At 41.0% G+C, this 21,954-nt stretch overlaps 1 protein-coding gene across 1 annotated transcript; it reads right to left on the reverse strand.

The window, feature by feature from the left end:
• Positions 1-620: 620 nt before the first annotated feature.
• LOC122670972 (protein TRAUCO-like) lies at positions 621-20,162 on the reverse strand. The gene is made up of 2 exons (XM_043868033.1): positions 19,105-20,162; positions 621-1,053 (listed from the first exon to the last, which is right to left on the reverse strand). Exons 1-2 carry the CDS (start codon positions 20,126-20,128, stop codon positions 788-790), a joined length of 1,290 nt encoding a protein of 429 aa, XP_043723968.1. The 5' UTR covers positions 20,129-20,162; the 3' UTR covers positions 621-787.
• Positions 20,163-21,954: the final 1,792 nt, after the last annotated feature.

Here is a 21,954-nt window from a genome sequence, read left to right on the forward strand (position 1 = left end):
CTTTTTAAAAGATGTCTGCAAGAAGACTAATGGAGTAGTGACTAAGGCTCCATTCTTGTTCTATGCTGCAGATGCGCTACTAGGGATGACAATGGAGCTGATTAAAGCAGATACCCATTTCACTTTGCTCCTGCTGGTTCAAGTATTGTATGAGTATGACCTTCATCTGTAAGATTTGAAAATGGTGCTTGAAAATCTTTACAGCCACCTACCCTGTTTCCATGCCTGCACACTTAAAAAGTTTACTTCCTTAATAGACTAGTCCATAAACCTTCAAAATTTTCATTAAATAGTGAATAAATTGTTGCAATTGTTGGTAGTTGATGATGTGAAGTATGATGAAATTTTCAATGCTACAGTACTAAAAAATCATGCATCAGAAAGGAATAAATTCAACTTTTACTTTCTCTATTTCATCACATGTTTTTAATCACTTCTTTTTTTTTTTGGGGGGGGGGGGGGGCGGGGCGGTGGAAAAGATAGATCATTTTACATCAACTTTACTTTCAACCAAACATCCATCTAAAATTGTCACTGCACTTTACCAGCTAAACTTCTATTTCATTTCACTCCATCTAAATTTTCATTTCATTACGCCTTCAGGCAAGAAAGACATGTTATGTATCATAGTACAATCAGATCACTCTTTCTTCAGAAGAAATTTTCACCATTTACAGTTCTCTGTTCATCAGTCATAAAGAAACAATTATTAGAAATATACAGCGCCAGTTACTCATCCATTCCCACAACTGTGACACTTGTGAAAAACAAAGGCACAATGGCTCGGCTAACTTTGCTTCTCCCCAGATGCATCATTGTCAACAGTGCTGTCAAACCCATGATAGGGAACTTCAATCATGGGTTTGGGTATTGGACGGCCTTCAAAATCCTGGGGAAAGCATTCAAACTCAGGGCCAAAATTGAACCTGACCACACAGTTGGGCTGGTTGGGGAGTGTGTACATGGAAGCGGCAGGGTAGTAGCAGCCCCCATATAGATCCTTGAAAGCAACACCTTGGAATACACCATTCTTCAAGAACGATATTTCACTTCCTACACAGCAAAACAAGCATTGTCAAGAGAAAAACTCACCCAATTTAAATATGCATAGGGTGATTGTAAATAACAGCCTCATTGTACAGCTGGTAAGATATGACGAATTCCCATCAAACACTGAGACATAAAAAGATCCCTCTCAACAAGATGGAACCCAAATTTCCCTCTATTGGTGGCTAATGGTGACTTAAAACTTAACTAGTAGCAGTTTCAAATCATCACTCTTTTTGGGTTCCTTTTTAACTAAACTGCTTGTACAAGAGAAGAGGATGCATGATCTATTGTTGGTGTTGGTAAAAGAACCCGATATTCCTTCATGCACAACTAGAGGTCAAAAGAACACAATTAATAGTGTTTAACAAAATAAAAGTCACATTGAAGGTCAAAACTCTAAGAAAAAGATTACCTACCCATCTACCACCATGTACTTCAGCAGCAATCAGAGATCAAAGATTATAATTAGGACTACGAAATTCAACTGGATCATATCATCTTCCCTTCCCCCCCGCCCCCCTCTCTCTCTTCTTACAAGATTAATCTGAAGTTTCTTATAAAGGCTAAAAAGAGAAATTAAAAAATGAACAACTCAGCCTTATCCCAACTAAATGGGGTTGGCTACATGGATCCTTACCCTCCAATCAGCTCTGTTTGAGGTCATAATTGATACAAGGCCTAGGCTATGCATGTCTTTCTTCACCACTTCTCCTATAGTTGTTATAAGTCTATCAAATCTCTCCTTATTGAAGCATCCAAGGCCTCCATTGAACATTGCCATACCACCTCAAACGACTTTGCTCTAATATGATCATTCCTTTATCCTTCCTAGTTTTGCCACACATCCATCTCAACTATACTGAATTTATCCATATGATGCTTCTTAACTGGCCAACATTCTGCACCATACATTTTAGCCGGTCATATAATTGTCCTACAAAAAATTTCCTTTAAAGTTTTACAGGAAATGGGGTCAGCTACATGGATCCTTACCCTCCAACAGAATATGTCAATCACACAATACTCCGGATGCACCTCTCCACTTCATCCATCTTATTTTAATTCTTTGAGAAACATCATCCTCTATATCACCTTTTTTATTTATGATTGAGCCCAAATACCTAAAATAATCGCTTTGCAGAATCTCCCTCTCATAAATTTTCACCATCTCATTATCCATCCTAGTGTAACTAAAGTTACACATCATATACTCCTCCGTTCTATTTATCTTAAAACCTTTTGATTCCAAGGTTGATCTCCATAGCTTCAACTTGGCGTTAATCTCTGCTTTTAGGGATATCAACCCGTCAGTCATAGTAACTTTTGGTCGGGCCTGATCAGGCCACACCATTTCTATCACTAGCACCGTAACCACATGATTAGAGATTTGAGTTGAGTTTCAGGTTAAGGAAGCAAGTGAGAAAGGAGGAAGATGTTAGAGAAGGAGGGGCACGAAGGAGGAGACAAGAGAAGGAAGAAGAGTATATTACGGTGGGAAAGTTGTGTGTTGGAGAGACTTCTCCAACCCATCTATATTACTCAAATAGAATTACTAAAGGTATTACATCCACCTCCCTAGGGAGGTAAAAGGTAAAAAGACATAAGAAGGTTAAAAATACATAATAAGGCAACTAGTCCAAAGTCTAGTTCATGAACTACCCCTGATACATATCTACTATCAACTCAAACACTCCCCCTCAAGCTAGAGAATATATATCATGCATTCCCAGCTTGCTTAGAAGGGTACTAAACTGAGGAGAGGCAAGAGCTTTGGTGAGGATATCTGCCAGCTGATCACCAGTCTTCACAAAAGGAGTACAAATGCAGCCAGAGTCTATCTTCTCCTTGATGAAGTGTCTATCAACCTCTATGTGCTTAGTTCGGTCATGTTGAACAGGATTGTGGGCAATACTGATTGCAGCCTTGTTGTTACAATAGAGTCTCATAGGGCCTCTAGTGTCAAATCCTAATTCCTGAACAAGTCTTTTCAACCATATGAGTTCACATACTCCATGTGCCATAGCTCTAAATTCTGCCTTTGCGCTGGATCTAGCTACAACATGCTGTTTTTTGCTCCTCCATGTAACCAAATTACCCCCCCCCCACAAAGGTACAATAGCCGAAGGTGGATCTCCTGTCTGTAATGGAGCCAGCCCAATCAGCATCTGTGAAACCTTCCACTTTCAAGTGGTTGTGTCTGGCATACAACAGTCCTTTCCTTGGGGAAGACTTCAAATATCTAAGAATACGATACACGGCGTCCAAGTGACCACTCTTGGGAGCATGCATGAATTGGCTCACCACGCCCATTGCATAGAAGATATCTGGACGTGCCATGGCAAGATAGATAAGCTTCCCCACTAGCCTTTGGTACTTTCCCGCATCAACAAGGGAAGGACCACAATCTTCACCTAGTTTGTGATTTTGCTCAATAGGGGAATTGGCTGGTTTGCAGCCCAACATTTCTGTCTCTGTCAGCAAGTCAAGAACAAACTTCCGTTGACATATATTGATTCCTTTCTTGGTCCTTGATACTTCAATTCCTAAGAAATACTTCAAGGGGCCCAAATCTTTAATCTCAAACTGTTGTGCCAAGTAACTCTTCAGGTTACCTATCTCAACTATATCATCTCCTGTGACCACAATATCATCAACGTAGACAATGAGGGCTGTAATGGTACCATGACCCCGCTTGGTAAAGAGAGTGTGATCAGCTTGGCTCTGGGAATATCCATTCTTCAGAATGGCTTGTCGAAAGCGCCCAAACCATGCCTTTGGTGACTGTTTGAGACCATATAGTGCCTTCTTGAGGAGGCACACTTTCCCTTCAGCTGAGGGCAGTTTGAAGCCTGGTGGAGTTTGCATGTACACTTCCTCTTCCAAGTCGCCATGGAGAAAGGCATTCTTTACATCCAACTGATATAATGGCCAATCTTTATTGGCAACCAATGACAAAAGAATTCTGATCGAGTTGTGTTTGGCCACAGGAGCAAATGTCTCCTGATAGTCAACTCCATAAACTTGACTGTATCCCTTAGCCACCAACCTTGCTTTATATCTCTCAATACTGCCATCAGATTTGTACTTGATTGTGTAGACCCATCTGCATCCAACAGGGACACGTCCCTTGGGAAGATCCACCAGTTGCCAAGTACCATTATTCTCAAGTGCCATCATTTCCTCAGACATAGCTTGTCTCCACTTTGGATTAGACATAGCATCAATTACATTTGGGAATAGAAGCAGTAGAGAGGGCAGTAATAAAGGCAAGACCTGTAGGAGAAAGAGCATCACAGGAAACAAACTGGGCTATAGGATTAGTACAAGCTCTTTTCCCTTTGCGAACAGCAATAGGGAGGTCTAAATCACATGAAGGAGAAGAAGGGATATCACCTGATTGAGAAGGGTGAATCTCAGGATGTGGATCTCGATCCAAAGAAGACTCTTGGTAGGTCTTCTTTCCTTCATTATGTAAGCCTTCACTTTTTTTGTATGTAATATGGTAATCTTTCTCCTTACTAGGACTATTGGTAGTTCTGTCAACTACCAAATCAGCATGCACATCCTCCACATCCACAGACTTTCCAATGTCAAGCATAAAGGGAGAGATAGGGAGAGGATAATGAAGAAAATCAACAGCCTGTTCATTCCTACAATTCTCCCCCTACAGAGGATGCTAAGATGGGGCAAAGAAAGGTACAGACTCAAGGAAAGTGACATCTTTGGAGATGAAGCACCTGCCAGAAGATGGGTGATAGCACTTGTAACCTTTGGTAGTAGAAGAGTAGCCAAGAAAAAGGCACTTGAGGGCTTTGTGATAAAGTTTAGTGCGATGTGATTTGTTAACATGCACGCAACAAACACAGCCAAAGATTTTAGGAGGAAGAGAGAAACCTGTGGAGATAAGACTTCTAAGGGAGATTTGAAAGCAAGAAGTTTGGTTGGCATGCGATTGATGAGAAAATAAGCAGTGAGGAGAGCAGCAGACCAAAAAGTCTTTGGAACATGCATGTCAAACAAGAGGCTACGGGTGACCTCTAATAAATGGCGATTTTTCCTCTCAGCAACCCCATTTTGTTGGGGTGTGTCAACACACGCTAGCTGATGGAGAATGCCATTAGTAGTAAAGAAGGCTTGGAGGCCACTAAACATATATTCTCCCCATTTATCAGACCGGACAATTTTGATACGAGTATCAAACTGAGTAAGAATCATCTGATAAAAATTCTGAAATGCCTCACAAACATCACTCTTATGTTTCATAAGAACAGTCCAAGTGGCACAAGAAAAGTCATCAACAAAAGACACAAAGTAACGAAAGCTACATAAAGAAGTAGTAGGGGAAGGTCCCCAAACATCAATATGTATAATATGGAAAGGAGCAACAGTTCTATTACCATGATATGGATAAGAGGAACGACAATGTTTGGCAAACATACATGATTCACATTGAAAGACATGAGAAGAAGCAACAGAAGAAAATAAGTGAGACAAATGTTTCCTCATTACAACAAAAGATGGATAGTTAAGACGCCGATGCCATAACATAACAGATTCTACAGAACTACTATCATCACATCCACACACATAGGACTGAGCTGTGGGTAAACCAAGATCAAAAAAGTAAAGGCCTTTCTCCTCACATCCACTACCAATAATCCTCTTCGTCACCAAATCCTGAAAAAGACAGTTAGAAGGACAAAAGGTGACACAACAGTTGAGAGATTTAGTCAAGTGACTCACAGATAAAAGGTTAACAGCAAGGTTAGGAACATGAAGAACTGAAGTAAGAGAGATAGATGAGGTAATAGGGATACTACCTTTACCAGATATAGAGGAAAGGGATCCATCAGCTATCATAACTTTATCCTTACCAGAACAAATGGTCTAGGAATCATAATTATAGGACGTACCAGTCATGTGGTCAGTGGGACCAGAGTCAATGACCCAAGACTAGGCTGCAGTAGAAGCTGTAGTGGAGACCTGCAAGGCTGAGGACGAAGATGAGCTGGCCACGGTAGGAGACGTGCTCAATTGGGATATAATCTGGCGAACTGTATCAACCAAAGCAGGATCATCCTGTGTAGCATCTGCCTCAGTCATCACGGAGTGAGCCCGAGCTCCCCCTCTACGACCACCACGACCACGTGTGCTAGGAGGACGACCATGAAGAGACCAACACCTATCCTTGGTGTGCCCAGTTCTCCCACAGTGATCACATTTAAACCTGTCTCTCCCAACTCCACTGGCACCAACTGTCTCCACTGCACTGGTTGCCTCACGGTTGGGCTCTTGGCCTCTACCACCTCCACGGGTATCTCGGAAGGAACTGGAGTTGAGAGCTGACCTTTCATGAGGTGATGCTGGTGTTGGGTCCATAGTAACACGCCGAGTCTCCTCACTCTGTAGGTAATTGCAGACCTCAGTACCTCACTAAGAGATGGAAGAGGAGATCGGCCTAAAAGTTGTAGTCTGATGGGCTCATAGTTAGGGTTCAGACCACCAAGTAAAGAGAAGACCTGCTCCTTTTCAAGAGTCTGATACACCTTTGCTTCATCCTCTGGGTTGGTCAAATGGAGATCTCTGTAGTGGTCATATTCCTCCAAAGACTAAGGAAGGCATTGTAGTACTCAGAGATAGTTCTGTCCCCTTGCCTCATGGAGTGAATCTTTTGGTGAAGCTGATAGACCTTGGCAGAGTCACCCACTCTGTCAAAGGTCTGAGAGACATTGTCCCAGATGGCCTTGGCAATCTCCTTTCTTATAAATCTTCTCCCAATCTTGGGCTTCATGGAGAAGATCAACCATGTCATGACTGTAGAGTTTTCAATTTCCCATTTCTCATAAGTAGGCGCACTCGGCTCTGGGGCCTTGATAGCACCTATGATGTACCCAAGTTTCCCTTTGCTCCTAAGGGAAAACTTCACGGAATGTGACCAGTCCAAGTAATTGGTGCCATCAAGTTTCACAAAGGAAATCTGGAAATGTGTGCTTTCATAGACCAATTGAGGGGCTGTGGGAACAGGAACAGGTTGTGAATCAGCCACACCAAGTCCAAAAGTCTCAGAATCACCGATTGTGACAATACCTTAGACCATCGATTCAAGTGGGGAGTACACACTCTACCCAAATAAGAATTCCAGAGAGGCAGAAGAAAAATCCAGCAAGTAAAACACAAGAAAAGGGCTTCACCCTAACATCCACCAAGGGATAACACAACTGAAACAAGCTTAAGCACCTCACACAGGCTGGTGCTAAGCATTTCTCAACAAAGGCAGTAACACATAGCAGTCCAAATGCAAGAGAAACAGAGAAACTGCAGTCCAAATGCAGGAACAGAGATCCCACGAAAAAGAGCACTGCTCAAACAGGGCTGTAAAGCTGCAAAGGAGACCAGATGGGATGAAAAGAGCACCCTTGGGCGATCCTATTGAGACATTCCAAGGCTGAAACACAGGCCGAGAGAGAGAGAACCAGGAACTCCAAGTTGAGGCTGGCGGTAACTGTTGGAGTTGATGGAATGGCTTCAAAACTTCACAAGAGCTTCAACAAAGCTCAAAGAACATCTTCAAACATCTGAGTAGGTTATTTCCAACCTATTTCATACTCATATACCAGATTTTTTACATTGGTGACTTCTCCTTGAAACCCTTTGAATCCTAGGATTCCAAAGAGAAGAAAAAGAATAGGGAAAAGAGGCTAAATACGACTCTCAAACCGACCTGCTCTGATACCAAGTTGAGTTTCAGGTTAAGGAAGCAAGTGAGAAAGGAGGAAGATGTTAGAGAAGGAGGGGCAAGAAGAAGGAGACAAAAGAAGGAAGAAGAGTGTATTACGGTGGGAAAGTTGTGTGTTGGAGAGACTTCTCCAACACATCTATATTACTCAAATAGAATTACTAAAGGTATTACATCCACCTCCCTAGGGAGGTAAAAGGTAAAAAGACATAAGAAGGTTAAAAATACATAATAAGGCAACTAGTCCAAAGTCTAGTTCCTGAACTACCCCTGATACATATCTACTATCAACTCTAACAATTTGTGCTTGCATATAGTGGGCACGACACAATTACTATTGGTTAGTCGGTTACTGGTTTTTTATCAGGCTGATTTCGATCAAGCTAAACAGGCCACAAACGGGCTGTTGCAGCATTTGGCTCCAAACTGGCCTAAATGAGCCTAAATGCATATGCCTGAAAATGCATAAACCTTCAGACTTGGGATGGAAGGTGGGGGTTTAAGAATACAATGTGTATTTGTTTATTTGTTTATACAAGACCCTTGCAATGCTAAAACAGAATGGAAGATGGCAGCAGACAACTGAAACTCCTTGCTGAGACAAATATTGGTGCATTGAGAAAACCAACCATATTCACATAAAATTGCCCATGGTGTGCTTACACAGGTACGGGAAAATTAGTATAAATTAGGTGCAGGTTGAGCTAGCGAGGCAATGCAGTAAAGATATTGAATAAAATTTCTCAGAATTATCGTATCACTTTGTAGTTCTCAACGAAGAATGCATACAGCAGTAAAGAATATGCTAAATAAATGAGTTGTCTTATGGTCAGATGGAAAGCAAGCAGGACTATGGAATCATGGAAAAAAAGGCAAGTTCCAACTAAGAGATGTCAATATCAAATGGTTTTCCTTGAAAACGCATAAACAGCCATAAAATCATAGATTTCCCATTCTGAAGTCTCTGCCAGGAATTAGGAAAAAAACTTAATAAAAGCCAAAGATTTTTCCCCTAATAGTCAACATATAATCTACATGCAATTTAGCTATAAGACCTAACAAATTAAACAAGGGCAGACTATCTAGATGGAGGTGACTTAGGGTTAAGGGATCGGTTGATTGGGCTTGGACTTTGGAGTGTATTGGCTGCCATTGAAGGCAGTGATTACCTTGAGAGAGAAAAGAATAAGGAGAGGAAGAGGGAGAGGAAGACAGATGCCTTACCTATTAAATTGGCGAGGGCTGAAAGGCAAATCCGTAGAAATTCACTTTGCGTCTTCGCCTGAGAAATAACACAACCCATGTTGAAGTGTTGCAGTAGTAGCAGGCAGCGGCTCTGTCTAGGTTTCAACTGAGAAGGCCAGAAAGGCGTGGAGCTGTGGAGGCTTGGAGGCTGGAGCAGCAGGGAAATGAAGAGACATAAAAATGGGGAAAACGAAGGGGTTAGGACATCTTATGATTAATTACTTAGGGTAGTGTTGTGGTTAGAACTTACAAGGGCTAATATGGTAGGGGTGATAAAGTGATACTAAAGATACCATAAAAGGGTCGGTTTCGGTTAGGGGACCGTCGGTTTGGTCCCTCGCATTGGGAACAATCGTTCGTCATTCAGTCGGATCATCAGCCCGACATGTTTAGGTAACATGTCGGGACGATTTTGGGATTTGGCTATCGGGTCCGGTTGGGTTAACCGGTACGGTTCTCCTATTGATACCCCTACCTATTTTTATCTCATCCACCAAAACAATATCATCAGAAAAAAACATACACCAAGGAACCTCATCTTGAATGTATTTGGTTGAATCATCCATGATAAGCACAAACAAATAAGGGCTTAAAACTAATCCTTTGTGTAACTCAATTGTAATTGGCAATTCCCTACCTTGACCCCCCACAGTCTTACACTAGTCACCACACCATTATACATATCTTTGATTATGTCTACATATTTACTTGAAACACTTCTCTTCTCTACTACTTGCTAGATTACCTCTCTAGGGACTCTATAATAAGCTTTTTCTAGGTTAATAAAGACCATATGGAGATCCTTCTTGCAATCTCTAAAACTTTTCATGAGTCTCCTAAGTAAGTAGCTTCTATGTGGTTCTTCCTGGCATAAAACCAAATTGGTTTTCTGTAATAATAGTATCTTGTCTCAGGCAAGTTTTCAATAACTCTCTCCCAAAATTTCATAGTGTGACTCATTAGTTTTATGCCTCTATAGTTATTGCAGCTCTGAATATCACATTTATTTTTATAAATTAGAACCACAATGTTTCTCCTCCATTCATCTGGCATTTTCCTTGTACTCAAAATCTTATTAAACAGCTTGGTTAGCCAAGCTAAACCGCAAATTCCTAAGCTCTTCCACACTTCTATTGGGACCCCATCTGGACCTGGTGCCTTGCCTACTTTCATCATCCTTTAAGCTTCTTTTACTTCAGGCACCCTAATTTTTTGTATATATCTACGACATGTGGTGTCTTGACGGGTTATGCAGTCTTTCGGGACTCTCTTATTCGAAATGTCTTCATTTAGTCGGCTGTAGAAATAATCTTTCCATCTCTCCTCAATGTCCCCAGACCTTATTAGTACTTTACCATCTTCACTTTAATACATCCAACATGGTTAAAATCTTTACTCTTGCTTTCCCTCATTTTAACTATCTTATAGATAAATTTTTCCCCTTCCTTTGTGCTTAGATTGTGATAAAGATCTTCATATTTCTTTGCCCTTGCTTTTCTCACAATCTTCTTAGCTTCATTTCTGGCCAATTTATACCTTTTTAGATCCTCTACATCCTTAATCCTTTGTCATGTCTTAAAACTAGCCTTCCTAATCTTAATGGCTGCTAAACCTCATCATCCCACCTCCAAGTCTCCCGATGTTTTCCTTTCGATTCGCCTAGGACATCTTTAGCAACCTTCTTAATATAAGCAATCATCTTATTAACCATCATATTAGACATTACAAAATGAAGCTTATCGAAAATAAGTGCCGGACAAAATAAAAGGAAAAAACCTCATAGATGTAAGAAGCCACTAAACAAGCATTTCTACCCTTGGAATTGTCCAACTTTCAAGCCACTCTCCAGAAGTGGAGAGATCTCCACAAACCCCTTAACTGTATCCAACCAATAATGGGTAAAGAAACTCCCTCTGCCAATATTTATTAAACCCAAGTTCAATAGAACATTTCAAGTAGTGATGTAGAGACATGATGTCTACCCAGGATGCACACCCCAAAAAATGATGTCTACCTAGGAATAGGGGTGTCAACTGGTCCGGTTCTGGGCTATTGGTCCGGTTCCTTAACGGTTCTAGTCCTAAAGGGTCAGGACCAAAACCGAACCAATAAGCTAATCGGTTCCAAACTGGAAATCCAGGACCATTAACCAATGGGAGGGCTGGTTCCGGTTCCTAAACGGTTCCAAGCAGCCCAATCAAATTTTTATTAAAAAAAATTCCCTAATACATGCTACATATATATTTAATAATATTATAATAAGACACTAATTTCAATCACTTGAGATATGATTCATTTTTTTTTTTCTCAAATCACATAACTAGTCTATATTACCTCTTGTTTGGTATTAATTAATAAGTAGGAACACCACCACCCTCATAAGTTACGATTATTTTAAGGTATGTTCTTAAGTTAGCATTCCTAAATGGACCTTAAAAATTTACAGCCAAATCTTTAGTAAAATAGTATATGAGACAAGTGGCACCGGCCAAAATTGAAAAACTTAAAAAATAAAAGGGTTTGACCTTAGCTCTCATGACCTTGAGTCTTAAGAATTACGGTTATAAATTCGATATGAATTTATTCCGGTTCTACCGGTTCCTAATTGGTAGATCCGGAACCGAACCAATAAGTTATTGGGTGGGTCGGTTCCGGTTCCTAGAGGGCTGGTTTTGGTCCGGTTACCGGTTCTGGTCCAAAATAGACACCCCTACCTAGGAAGGATGATGCAAAAATAAGAAGGATCGATGAACTGGTTGAGAACCGGCAAGTTACAAGCCACTAAATGAGGACCTTTTAGTTTGATGCTGAAGATGGAGATGGATGACGGTGGTTGATGATGATGACGATGATGATAATGGATGGAGGTAGATAGTTTTGGCTGCTAGAGTCCAATAGAGCCCAACCAGGGCGATCCACCTTGGATATGATTGCTGAATCCACAGCCCACTTGAGTCCACAAGGTAAACCTCACACGAGAGTTCTTTGTCTTCAAAATCTGGCGTTCCAGAGAACAGCTCATGGTTTCATTATATAGAGGGGAGGCATTAAAAGCCCTTGAGATACATCAACTCACATTAAATAGACTTCTGGATTTTCAACACCTAAAAACTAAAATCAAGACATAGGGAACTACAACCAAGAAAGTGACTTAGAAAAACTAAAAGACTCTTAATGACAAATAACTAATACCCAGGAGCATGAACAACCTCATAACTCCACCTAGGAAACTGAAAATACACATAGTAAGAGTAAATACTAGCCTCGGAAAATGAACAGGCAGAACCGCTGGGTTTAATTCACCCAGGCCAGCATAGGTGTCGACCTATGGGCTGGGCCTTTTGAGGCCTGGTCCCACGGGCACAAATCTGGCCTTGTGCTGGGCCTGGCGGGCTGGCTGAATTGCCTGCATCAAAGGATGTCCAATCTAGTTGGGCACTTGGGCCCGAGTAGCTAACAATTCCATACCTGAGCTATATCAGGAGGCCTGCCATCCAAACTACCATAGCCTCCTGCAAAATCCATTAAGGTTTGAGCGCATAGCCACTCCCCTCTGCCCCCCCCCCCCCCCCAAAAAAGCCCCTGCACAAGGGGAAAGCGATGGCTAACCATAAGAAGAAAGGGTTCAAGCGTACCAGCTTCTAAAGATTTGATCCATGGACATACCAAAAAATTCTTTGTAGCAAAACCCTAATCACAATCAAGTTAGATGATTTGTGCCGGATATCATAGGCACTACCCCTAAATATTCTAAAGTTTCACCTTCCCAAATTCACCCGAGTACTCAGTACCAAACTATAACTCTAAAACAGCTTCTACTTTTATCAAATGTTGTAAACTGTTGGCTGATACCAAGCAGCAACAAACAGAAGTTTCTATCTTTCAAACACAAGTGGCATAAATATATGGAACTACTTCTTGTCTCCACTGAACCATTTTAGTGTTGCTTGTTCGTTTGATGGTTGCCTACCATCCAAAACCCGGGGGCTAAGTAATTCCAAAAAATATTATGGAAGAAACAGCCATTTTCTGGGGGATCATTACACAATGATTCAAAAAATCACTTGAACAAGAACTCACAACAAAGATGCATACCCTCCTTATAAACTCTTTAAGAGCAGCAGTATACACATTGTGTAGGATGTCAACTAGAAAAAGAATCATGCACATTACTGGCTCCCTAATACCACATTACTTTCCTATGAAATGTAAGTTACTTTCTATTAGCCTTCATAATACCTCATTACCCATTCTTGTACTCTAAATCCCCTTCTTTTTCGGATAAGCAATCAAAGACTTCCACTGATACTAATAAGTTTTACAATCGTTCACCTGTTACGGTTAGCTTTTGTGTCATGGTCCTATATAGAATCTTCCCTTCCCTTTCAGTCAGATATCTTGTTCGGAAAGGAGGCAATCCTTTCTGTAATTTCTACATATAACACAAAAAAAAGAAAATTCCCCTACCATTGACCTCCATTCAAGTATCAGAGACCGTCTTGAATCCGGAGCAAATTCCATAAGTCCACATGCCCAATTAGCAATAGATGAACCATCTCACCCAAACAGTAGGTATATCTTATAACAGGACTTCAAAATTTGTCTTTTTTGGCTCACGAGGTTCCGTATATCATAGCATCTGGAAGCATGACCCATGGAATAGACAGGTATACACTGCAGTTAAATTCAGGTCTGTGTGCAACAGTCATATAGTTGCCATTCTTGGCTTCTCCTGGATCCTATTGTAGGTATCTGAGAATTTCTTCCATTTTGTTAATTACACAAACCAGAAACTGGAAATAATAATTTGTCAAAACTGAAGAAAGAAAATGGAATTTGTCAACGGGAGGTCGCGGCAGCAGAATGAAGCGGCCAGGCGGTGATTGCGAACGAGAAGAGACGCGTCCTTGGGTCGTGTTTAAGAGCAGCAGCAACAGACCCAGCGGGAAAAGGGTGGCAGACATGGTAACAGCAGCAATGGCGGTAGGAAGGCGCAAGGAAGGGAAAATTTCAAGTTTGCATGGTACGGTGGTCATCTACCATGTTAGACAAGGAGGCTACGGCCTCCCACGGGCAGCTGCGGCGGTGATGAAGAAGGACAATGCAAAAACCAAGAAAGATTTCTTAGGGTTTTGGGCTTTGATACCAAGTTCAGAATAAGAGTTGGGAGAACAACATGCCTTGTCATTAATGACAGTGGTCCACTTTATTTATAAGGAGAATTACAACCCAAGGGCAAAATAGTAAACAGGGAAAAATAATCAGACCCTAAAAGTAACCAAGGTAAAGAGACAATATTCCAATCCCATGGTTCTCAACAAATTCCTTCCCTACAGAGTTGATAAGGTTAAGGTGATCTATCAAAATCTGCATGTCATCCTTAGAGATTGTCATACCAATACCTGTCCGATCACCAACCTATTAGAAAATATATCTGCTGCATTTGATTAATGATTGGAACGTATGAATTCTAATAAGAGAAGAGGTAAGCAGGAATTTGAAGGATAGAGAGATCATAGAAACTTCTATTCAATTGGTCGGGATATGGAACACGATAGGGATTCGAGCGATGACTCATCATTGATGAGAAGTAACCATACACTACTTTATTAGAAAGGAAGCGGCATCAGATTGACTTTTTGAAAAAGCAGAGAGGGGAGAGTTCTATGATGAAGACGATAGGGATAATGATGATGATGAGGTTGAGAACTTTGCAGATATGGTGGGTGGCACGCAACAACAACGATGGGAAACATATCGTAAAGAAATTGCAGATCAAATTAAGGAAGTGTATCGCGATTGAGGATGAACAGAATGTCTATTGTGTTTTTTATTTTCATGTAACCTATTGGTATATTTTATTAAAAACTATAAAATATTTATCAAGTATTGTATGCCATTTCACATGGGTATATCATTATTTTTCTCTCTCCTCCCTTGACCGTGCGGAACAGATGCGGGTGATACACTGATACCATTTCCCATGCCACCATTGGTGTGGCATGGGTGATTCCCCCCATACTGGAGGTGTGGGGAACTCTCTCCCAAAAAAAAATATATTCAATTAGAGAGAATATATTCTTAGAAATTGAATTGCCAAATGGATTTCTAATTCTTGAAATATATCAGATTGATGCAACCAAAATAATTTCAATTTCCTGACCAAAAATCTCTGTTGACTATTTCATGAAATCAATTCAAAATTGAAATAAAAATCATACCAAATCAGGCCTTAGTTGTTTCTCAGAACTGCTCCAAATGTGTTTTTTAACCCGGTTCATTCCAAAAAAAAATACCGGACAACACATACAAGTTCTGTCACAAAAAAAATATAAAAACACCAGAAACAGTTTTTTTGAACGTTGCCATACAGACCCAAAGTCAACAAATTTGGAAAGGCAAGGGGTTTTCTGTAAATAAGATTAAACTTGTCTTTATTAATAAGAAGAAGATCGATAGTTTTTCCTCACGATGAACAGCAAAGGAGGAGGAAGGAGGTTCGCTTACGATGGTTACGATACCCTAACCAGGACTTTGCTTTCCTTGGAAATTTAAAGACAAGTTCACGGCTTCCTGCTCTATCGATTCCAAGCAACAGCAACCTAAAGATCAAGTAATATGTTAAGGTTAATTTCTGAAATCAGAAGGGGTGGTAGGTATGGCTCTGGTTATTGTTGCAGGTAGTCTCTCACAGTATGGGTATTCTTTGAAGACGAAACTCAAAGAGTAGGTACGCCTATCGATGGAATAGAGTGTGGGGGATAGGTGGATTAGGCTCTCTCAGCCAGGCTCCTTCAGCCCTTCAAGTCACAAACAAAACTTGAGAAAGAAATCATAATTTGCAGCAAGCAATTCATTCAACTGTAAAATCATCGTGAGCCTCTAAGGGCTGTTACATATAAATAAAAGCATACCTTGCATCTCAAGCTTTAACAAAATAGAAACTACTTGGAAATAAAAACTAATAAAATTTAGTAACTAGGAATGACATGAAATAGAAACTACTAAATACTAATTGATTCTAAAGCCTTCAAATGTCTTCAATTGAATCATGTGGACCCCACTTTAGATGGCTTAATAGGTGCAGCCAAACTCCATAGCTTGTGGTCCCCACCCTTTAAGTTGTCTCAATTGACTCAGTTTAAAAGACTTTAAGACATTGACAAAACTGCCCCCACGTTTCTTCTAGTAATAATCTCACCAAGCCAAATTAAGGGGCTGTGACACTGTTCACGTGAACAGTAATGTGAACAATGTTTTGGCCTCTTCTTCTTCAGGCTTTGATCTGCATCACGCATCGATGGAGAACTTATGCCCAGAATATTAATCCCAATAATCAGGGATAAAGGAACCAATGAACCTTGTTTCATTCAGTCCAGTAAAATTGACAGTAAACCGGGCAAGGAACAATACAACAGAATCACATGGAATTATTAAAGAAGAAACAAAGAAGATATATAAGATGACAAGGATGGAGTAAGCAAGAGTAATAAAGGGTGTTAGCTGGAAAAGGAGAATCAGAGAAGAGAAAGATCGAACTTGAGAGAATGTGAGAAGAAGAGGGCACCACCAGTCACAAAACCGGCAACATATGAAACCCAGAAGAATCTTTTCTTCATTCCGATCTAAATCTCCCACGATGGGATTACATGGCCATTTAAATAAGAAAAACTCCTAGTTTACTACCTAAAATAGAAACTGAAATGAAGTAGGAAACTATTTCAGGAAAGAAAGTGAATAAACCCATATATCTACTTCCCTAAAATAAGAATATTGCAAAATTACAACTTATTCCCAAATCCCTACATCTACTATCGTGTAACTACATCACCAAGTCCCAATAATGACTGGCTAACGATTGGCTCAGAGAGGTGGACCCATCACTTGTGCATCTCAAAGGCAAATTCCCCAATGAATGCTGATGCAGCAGCTATTGGTTCACATGGTCTTACTTTTATTGAAGTCAATATTAACTATTTTCTTCTCTGACCATTCTAAATCCCTTAATCAATTCGACTGTGTGGTTTTAAAAGTAAGCAAAGGAATTAATGACTATGTGATTCATGTTATTTCCTCCCCCCAGTAGACACCACATTTTGTCACCCTGGGGTTCTTCACCCATTGAAAATTTTCCAAATTCCTGTAACCACACCCCCACAACACACACACGAAATTACCTTTAGCAATCATGAGAGACATGATTCCCCAATAAGTGTCTGTCAAATGGACTATATTACATGGATGACACAAGTGTGTTGGAGACACATCTGATTTCAGCACTTCACAGACTACTAAGCAGCACTAAAATATTTTCTTTTTCTCAGTCCTAGTCCCTTTGAAGTTTGAACCTCTAGCATCCTATCAAGTCCAAAATTTTCTACAGAAAACTCATACGGTATGTTTGATCATGCATATTGGACCTACAACAGAATATAGACAAAACAGGCTAACTCTTAGAAACAATACTGTTACTTGGCTGAAGGCTCAAAACACATGAATATCCCAATTAACACAGAATCCCGATGAAATCATATAAGAGTTGTGTCTGATAAGAAAATCTCCAATATTTCTAAACCATCCTATCAGAAATGCTGAGTTGCCTTCAACCATGGAATTGCTTAAACGTTGCCCCCAGTAAGATACCCAACACAGTTCACAAGGAGAGGAGCTCAGTCCCCCCACTGAGTCACCCTCACCAATAGGACCAGTGTATACCAGAGAAATAGGCCCTGCATTTGTCTCTAATTGCTCCACCTACACCTGAACACGTAAGATCTTTGTAACTCTCTCCACAAATGAATAATTGTTGATGTATACATTGACGCTGCCCTTCCCTAACAGTTCGAGCTTTTAGGTGAAAGGGTGGCGAACATGGTGTCAAAGCAGGGAGGTCAAGTGTTCAACTCCTAGGAAGTGCATCGAAAGAGAGTGATGCAAATAAGTCACTTAGAATGGGGGAGTGTTGACGTATACATTGACGCCGCCCTTCCTTAACAGTTCGAGCTTTTAGGTGAAACGGTAGTGAACAATAATGTTAAAGATACAGACCCTATAAGCATTGGAACCGGATTATTCGTCTCCTGAATTATTCACAATGACCATCTTTTGGAGTCTGAATTTTCAAACTGGACTATAATTTGTTTCCCAAATTTTTTGTGAATTGGTCGCAGAATCCCAAAAAATGCAACTTTTTCCAAAAAAAAAAGGAATTGGGAACGATTTTGCCAACTCTGATCTGAACTCTTGTTATCCATCATGCCTTAATAAAATCTACATCAACATGAGAAAGACTCCGTAAGATTTAGCGTATTAAAAAGGAGTCTTCGGAATGAACTGATTTGACACTTACTACTTATTCTTATTTCCAATTATGTCTAGAACTCCTTAGTAGGAATTCTAGAAACCTAGTGCAACAAACTTCTGATAAGAACAACGGATACCTTGACAGTTTAGGAACTCTAGACTCAAAAAGACAATAGAGTAACATAAAATAAGATAAAACTTAAGTGGGCAGTACAATAACATTCGTAACTACTGAACTTTTTCCACCCAAATGATCACTACTGAAAATTACCTCCAAGAAACATTCAGAAAGCATTAGCAATAAACTCAAAGAACAAAGCATGTAGATGTTCAGTAGAACAGAATCTCTGCCTCAAAGAGTGCAGGGCACATTGGTTGTAGATAGTGTCAACCTAGATCCCTAAAGTCATGACTAATCGACATTTTGGGAGATGGTCCATAAACTTTGTGCTCTACAATAATGGAGGTTCTGGTAACCATAGCATTCACTCATTAAACAGGGCACATCAAATCAAACAAATTGATTTTCACAGCTAAAGTACATAAGCAAATAGGGATATCCATATGGAACAGGTGTTTACATCACAAGTTACTTGCTATTTACAAGATTAAATTCCACAGAGATGAAATAGATATCATACTGCATGTAAAGCAACAGTTTTCTACGTTACAGAAAACAGCAAAATGCAAAACAAAATACAAGGCCAGTGCACAAATCAATGATGAGCAACATTATCATTTTCTACCTGCATTCAGTAATCCCCACTCACCTGGTACTACTTTGGGTGGATCCTCCTTTCCATCAGGAGCACATGCATACTTCTGCCCCTTGTAAAAAACAAAATGTGGTGGTTTGGGAGCATACAGAGCTCCATCAGGCAAATTAATATAGCAACCGATAACATCACCTTCCACATAACCTTCTTCTCCATACTTCTCTCTCAGAGCCTTATGAATCTTAGTCCCATCTATATCTCTATACCCAAAACTGTTCCCATCGTACCCCACAGGCGCTTGCAAATCCCCCTTCTCTGTCGACCACCCAAGCCTTGTATGACCAGTCTCCCCAAGCTTCGATACCTTAATTTCAAAATACCAAGCACCTTCAACTACCCCTCTCGTCGCCCTAACCATTCGGTACCCTTTGGAGCTACCCGCAGACATACGGTCATCGCTCAACTCAACTTTCTCAGCCTTGTAGACCTTAGAAAGGCATATTTTCATGTCGGGTGTATCGTCGGTCTTGTCAGGGAACCGAGCCAGTGGAGCTATAAAGACATTGTTCACTGGGGTAACATGGTGGCCATTGGATTTGCTCTTCTTCTTGTACTTGCGTGATGATTTCGTCCAAACGTTGTTTTTCTTCTTGGGTTTTTTTGTAGCCGTCGTCGTCGCTACGGTTGTTAGTGGTGTTGGGGTGATTGTTTCCGGTGCCGCTTCTTCTGGCGGCATTGTTTCGGGGGTTTGGGAAGTGAAGGAAGAGAGGGGCTTCTTCTTCTTCTTCTTAGGGTGATTTTCATCTTCGTCAGAGACTGAGTTGGGTTTCGGTGATTGTTGCTCTTCTTGCTGTAAGCTTTTTGGGGCTTCTTCGTCGTTGTCATCGTCGGAGAGTTCGTCTTCGGAGAGCTCCTCGGAGGCTTCTTGTTCGTCCTTCAAGTGGATTTCTGGGTTCTTAACAGAAACCTCAGCGGTGGCAGTAGTGGTGATGGGTTGGGCTTTATTGATGAGTTCATTGTTGCTCCAATCGTCTTCATCGTCATCGTCGTCCCTGTAAGTAGCTCTGAGGGATTCCATAATTCTTTTTTTGGGTCTTCCGAGTTCCGACTAGCAGAGCTTAGGGCGAAATGGAGATCAGCGGGTAAACAAACAAGAGGAAGCACGCAGGGACCAGCGTCACCAGCCACAAGCAGTCTGTCAGAAATTAGAACTGGACCTTGGCAATGGCCAGAGCCTAATGTCACAAGGACTCACATGTCCTATGTTTACTCGAATTCCTGTCTTACACTTTTTTTCCCTGATTCTCCCATCCAACCAAATCGTTCACTCTCTTTCTTCCATTCAAAATTCCTTATTCCTTCTATCACCCTTCCGCAGCCTGTTCCGTCCTGCAACACCTGAAAACTCCCTCTACATCTGCAACTCTAGGCTCAATTACAAATGGGTACATTACGAAAAAAAAAAAAACAAACAAATGGGTAATTAAAAATTTTGTACATCATAAGAGAGATGTGGAAATTTGCTCTTTTAAAGAGAATTCAAAAAAACAGAAACAAGGGGTTATAATAACTTGGGACCAAGTATAAGGGAGTGATAGAAATTTCTTGTAAGTGCATCTGTGTTGCTTTGGATACGGTCTGAGCTGCACGGATGGGATCCAAGAGAGGTCTGTGCGGCTTAGGTCCGTACGAGAACCTGAGCCAGCCTCTTGAAAAAAATTTGATGAAAGTGTAATCACACAAACCACACATCAATCTTAAAAGGTTAATCGACTTTTAAGACGGTGGAATATGGGATTAAATCCACTCACCATATATACACTGGTTTCAAAATTAATCCCAAAGACATTGAGGGTAGGTTGGGGGAACTATACTGTGGGTCATTGTATAATGGACGGAGAAAATGAAATTTCTAATAAATTTTAGGGGGAGGGTTTCTTCCGACATTCATGTGCAGCTTCAAGAGTTCCAGGAGTATTATAGGAACTTGAAAATAGGGGTAATTAGGACATTTTATGGAGGGATGGCAAACAGTGATTTGGGTGGGGACGGGGGGTGTAGGTTGGGGAAACTATATTTGTCGATCCTTGTATCATGGATAGAGAAAAACTTTTTTTAATTAATTTTAAGGGGGAGGGAACCCTCCCACTCTTCTTAGTATACATGTAGTTTCAAGTGTTGGAGGGGGTTTATAGGAACACTAAAAATAGGGACAATTGGGACATTTTACAAAGGAGGGAGAACAGTGAATTGGGTGGCTGTGCCGCACACATCCCTAGGTGTGCACAGAGATGTGTGCCGCAAAACTCAAAATCGCTGGATGCACCCTGGGCACTAGGCTCCCTGGAGCCTGATCCAAACACAAGTGAGCGCAAGATGATTGTCCCACCCACATGGAAAGGCAGAAATCCCACCCCTTTGCCCCACCCACATGGGAAAGCGGAAATTGCCCCCTCACCCCTGTGATGCTTTGGCATGCTCCACACGACTAGGGAGCATTTTATTGCCAAAAAAAATAGCGATAGAGTTATACCCATTACCCAAATGAGGAGATTACCCAATATCGATCCTAGTCAAATCGAAATCCTCTTCAATGAGAAGATTGCCCAATGAGGCATCCAACAGCTGGACTGCCAAGTACACATTGTGGCGCACATCCCAAGCAGATTCAACTCCTCTCCTTGGAGGGCATCTCCCAATGAGGTATCCAACGGCTGAGCTATGTCATGCCACACACATCCCGGTGTGTGCCCAATCAGCCATCGGGATGTGTGCAGTACAACCCAACTGTTGAATGCTTCATTGGGCACTCATTGGTCGATGCCCTCCAAGGAGAGGAACCCAATCCGGATTTGGCTCCTCTCCACTGAGTGGAGAACCCAATGAGACATCCAACGGTTGGTC

This window comes from Telopea speciosissima, chromosome 8 (assembly GCF_018873765.1).
Source record: "Telopea speciosissima isolate NSW1024214 ecotype Mountain lineage chromosome 8, Tspe_v1, whole genome shotgun sequence".
NCBI lineage: Eukaryota > Viridiplantae > Streptophyta > Magnoliopsida > Proteales > Proteaceae > Telopea > Telopea speciosissima.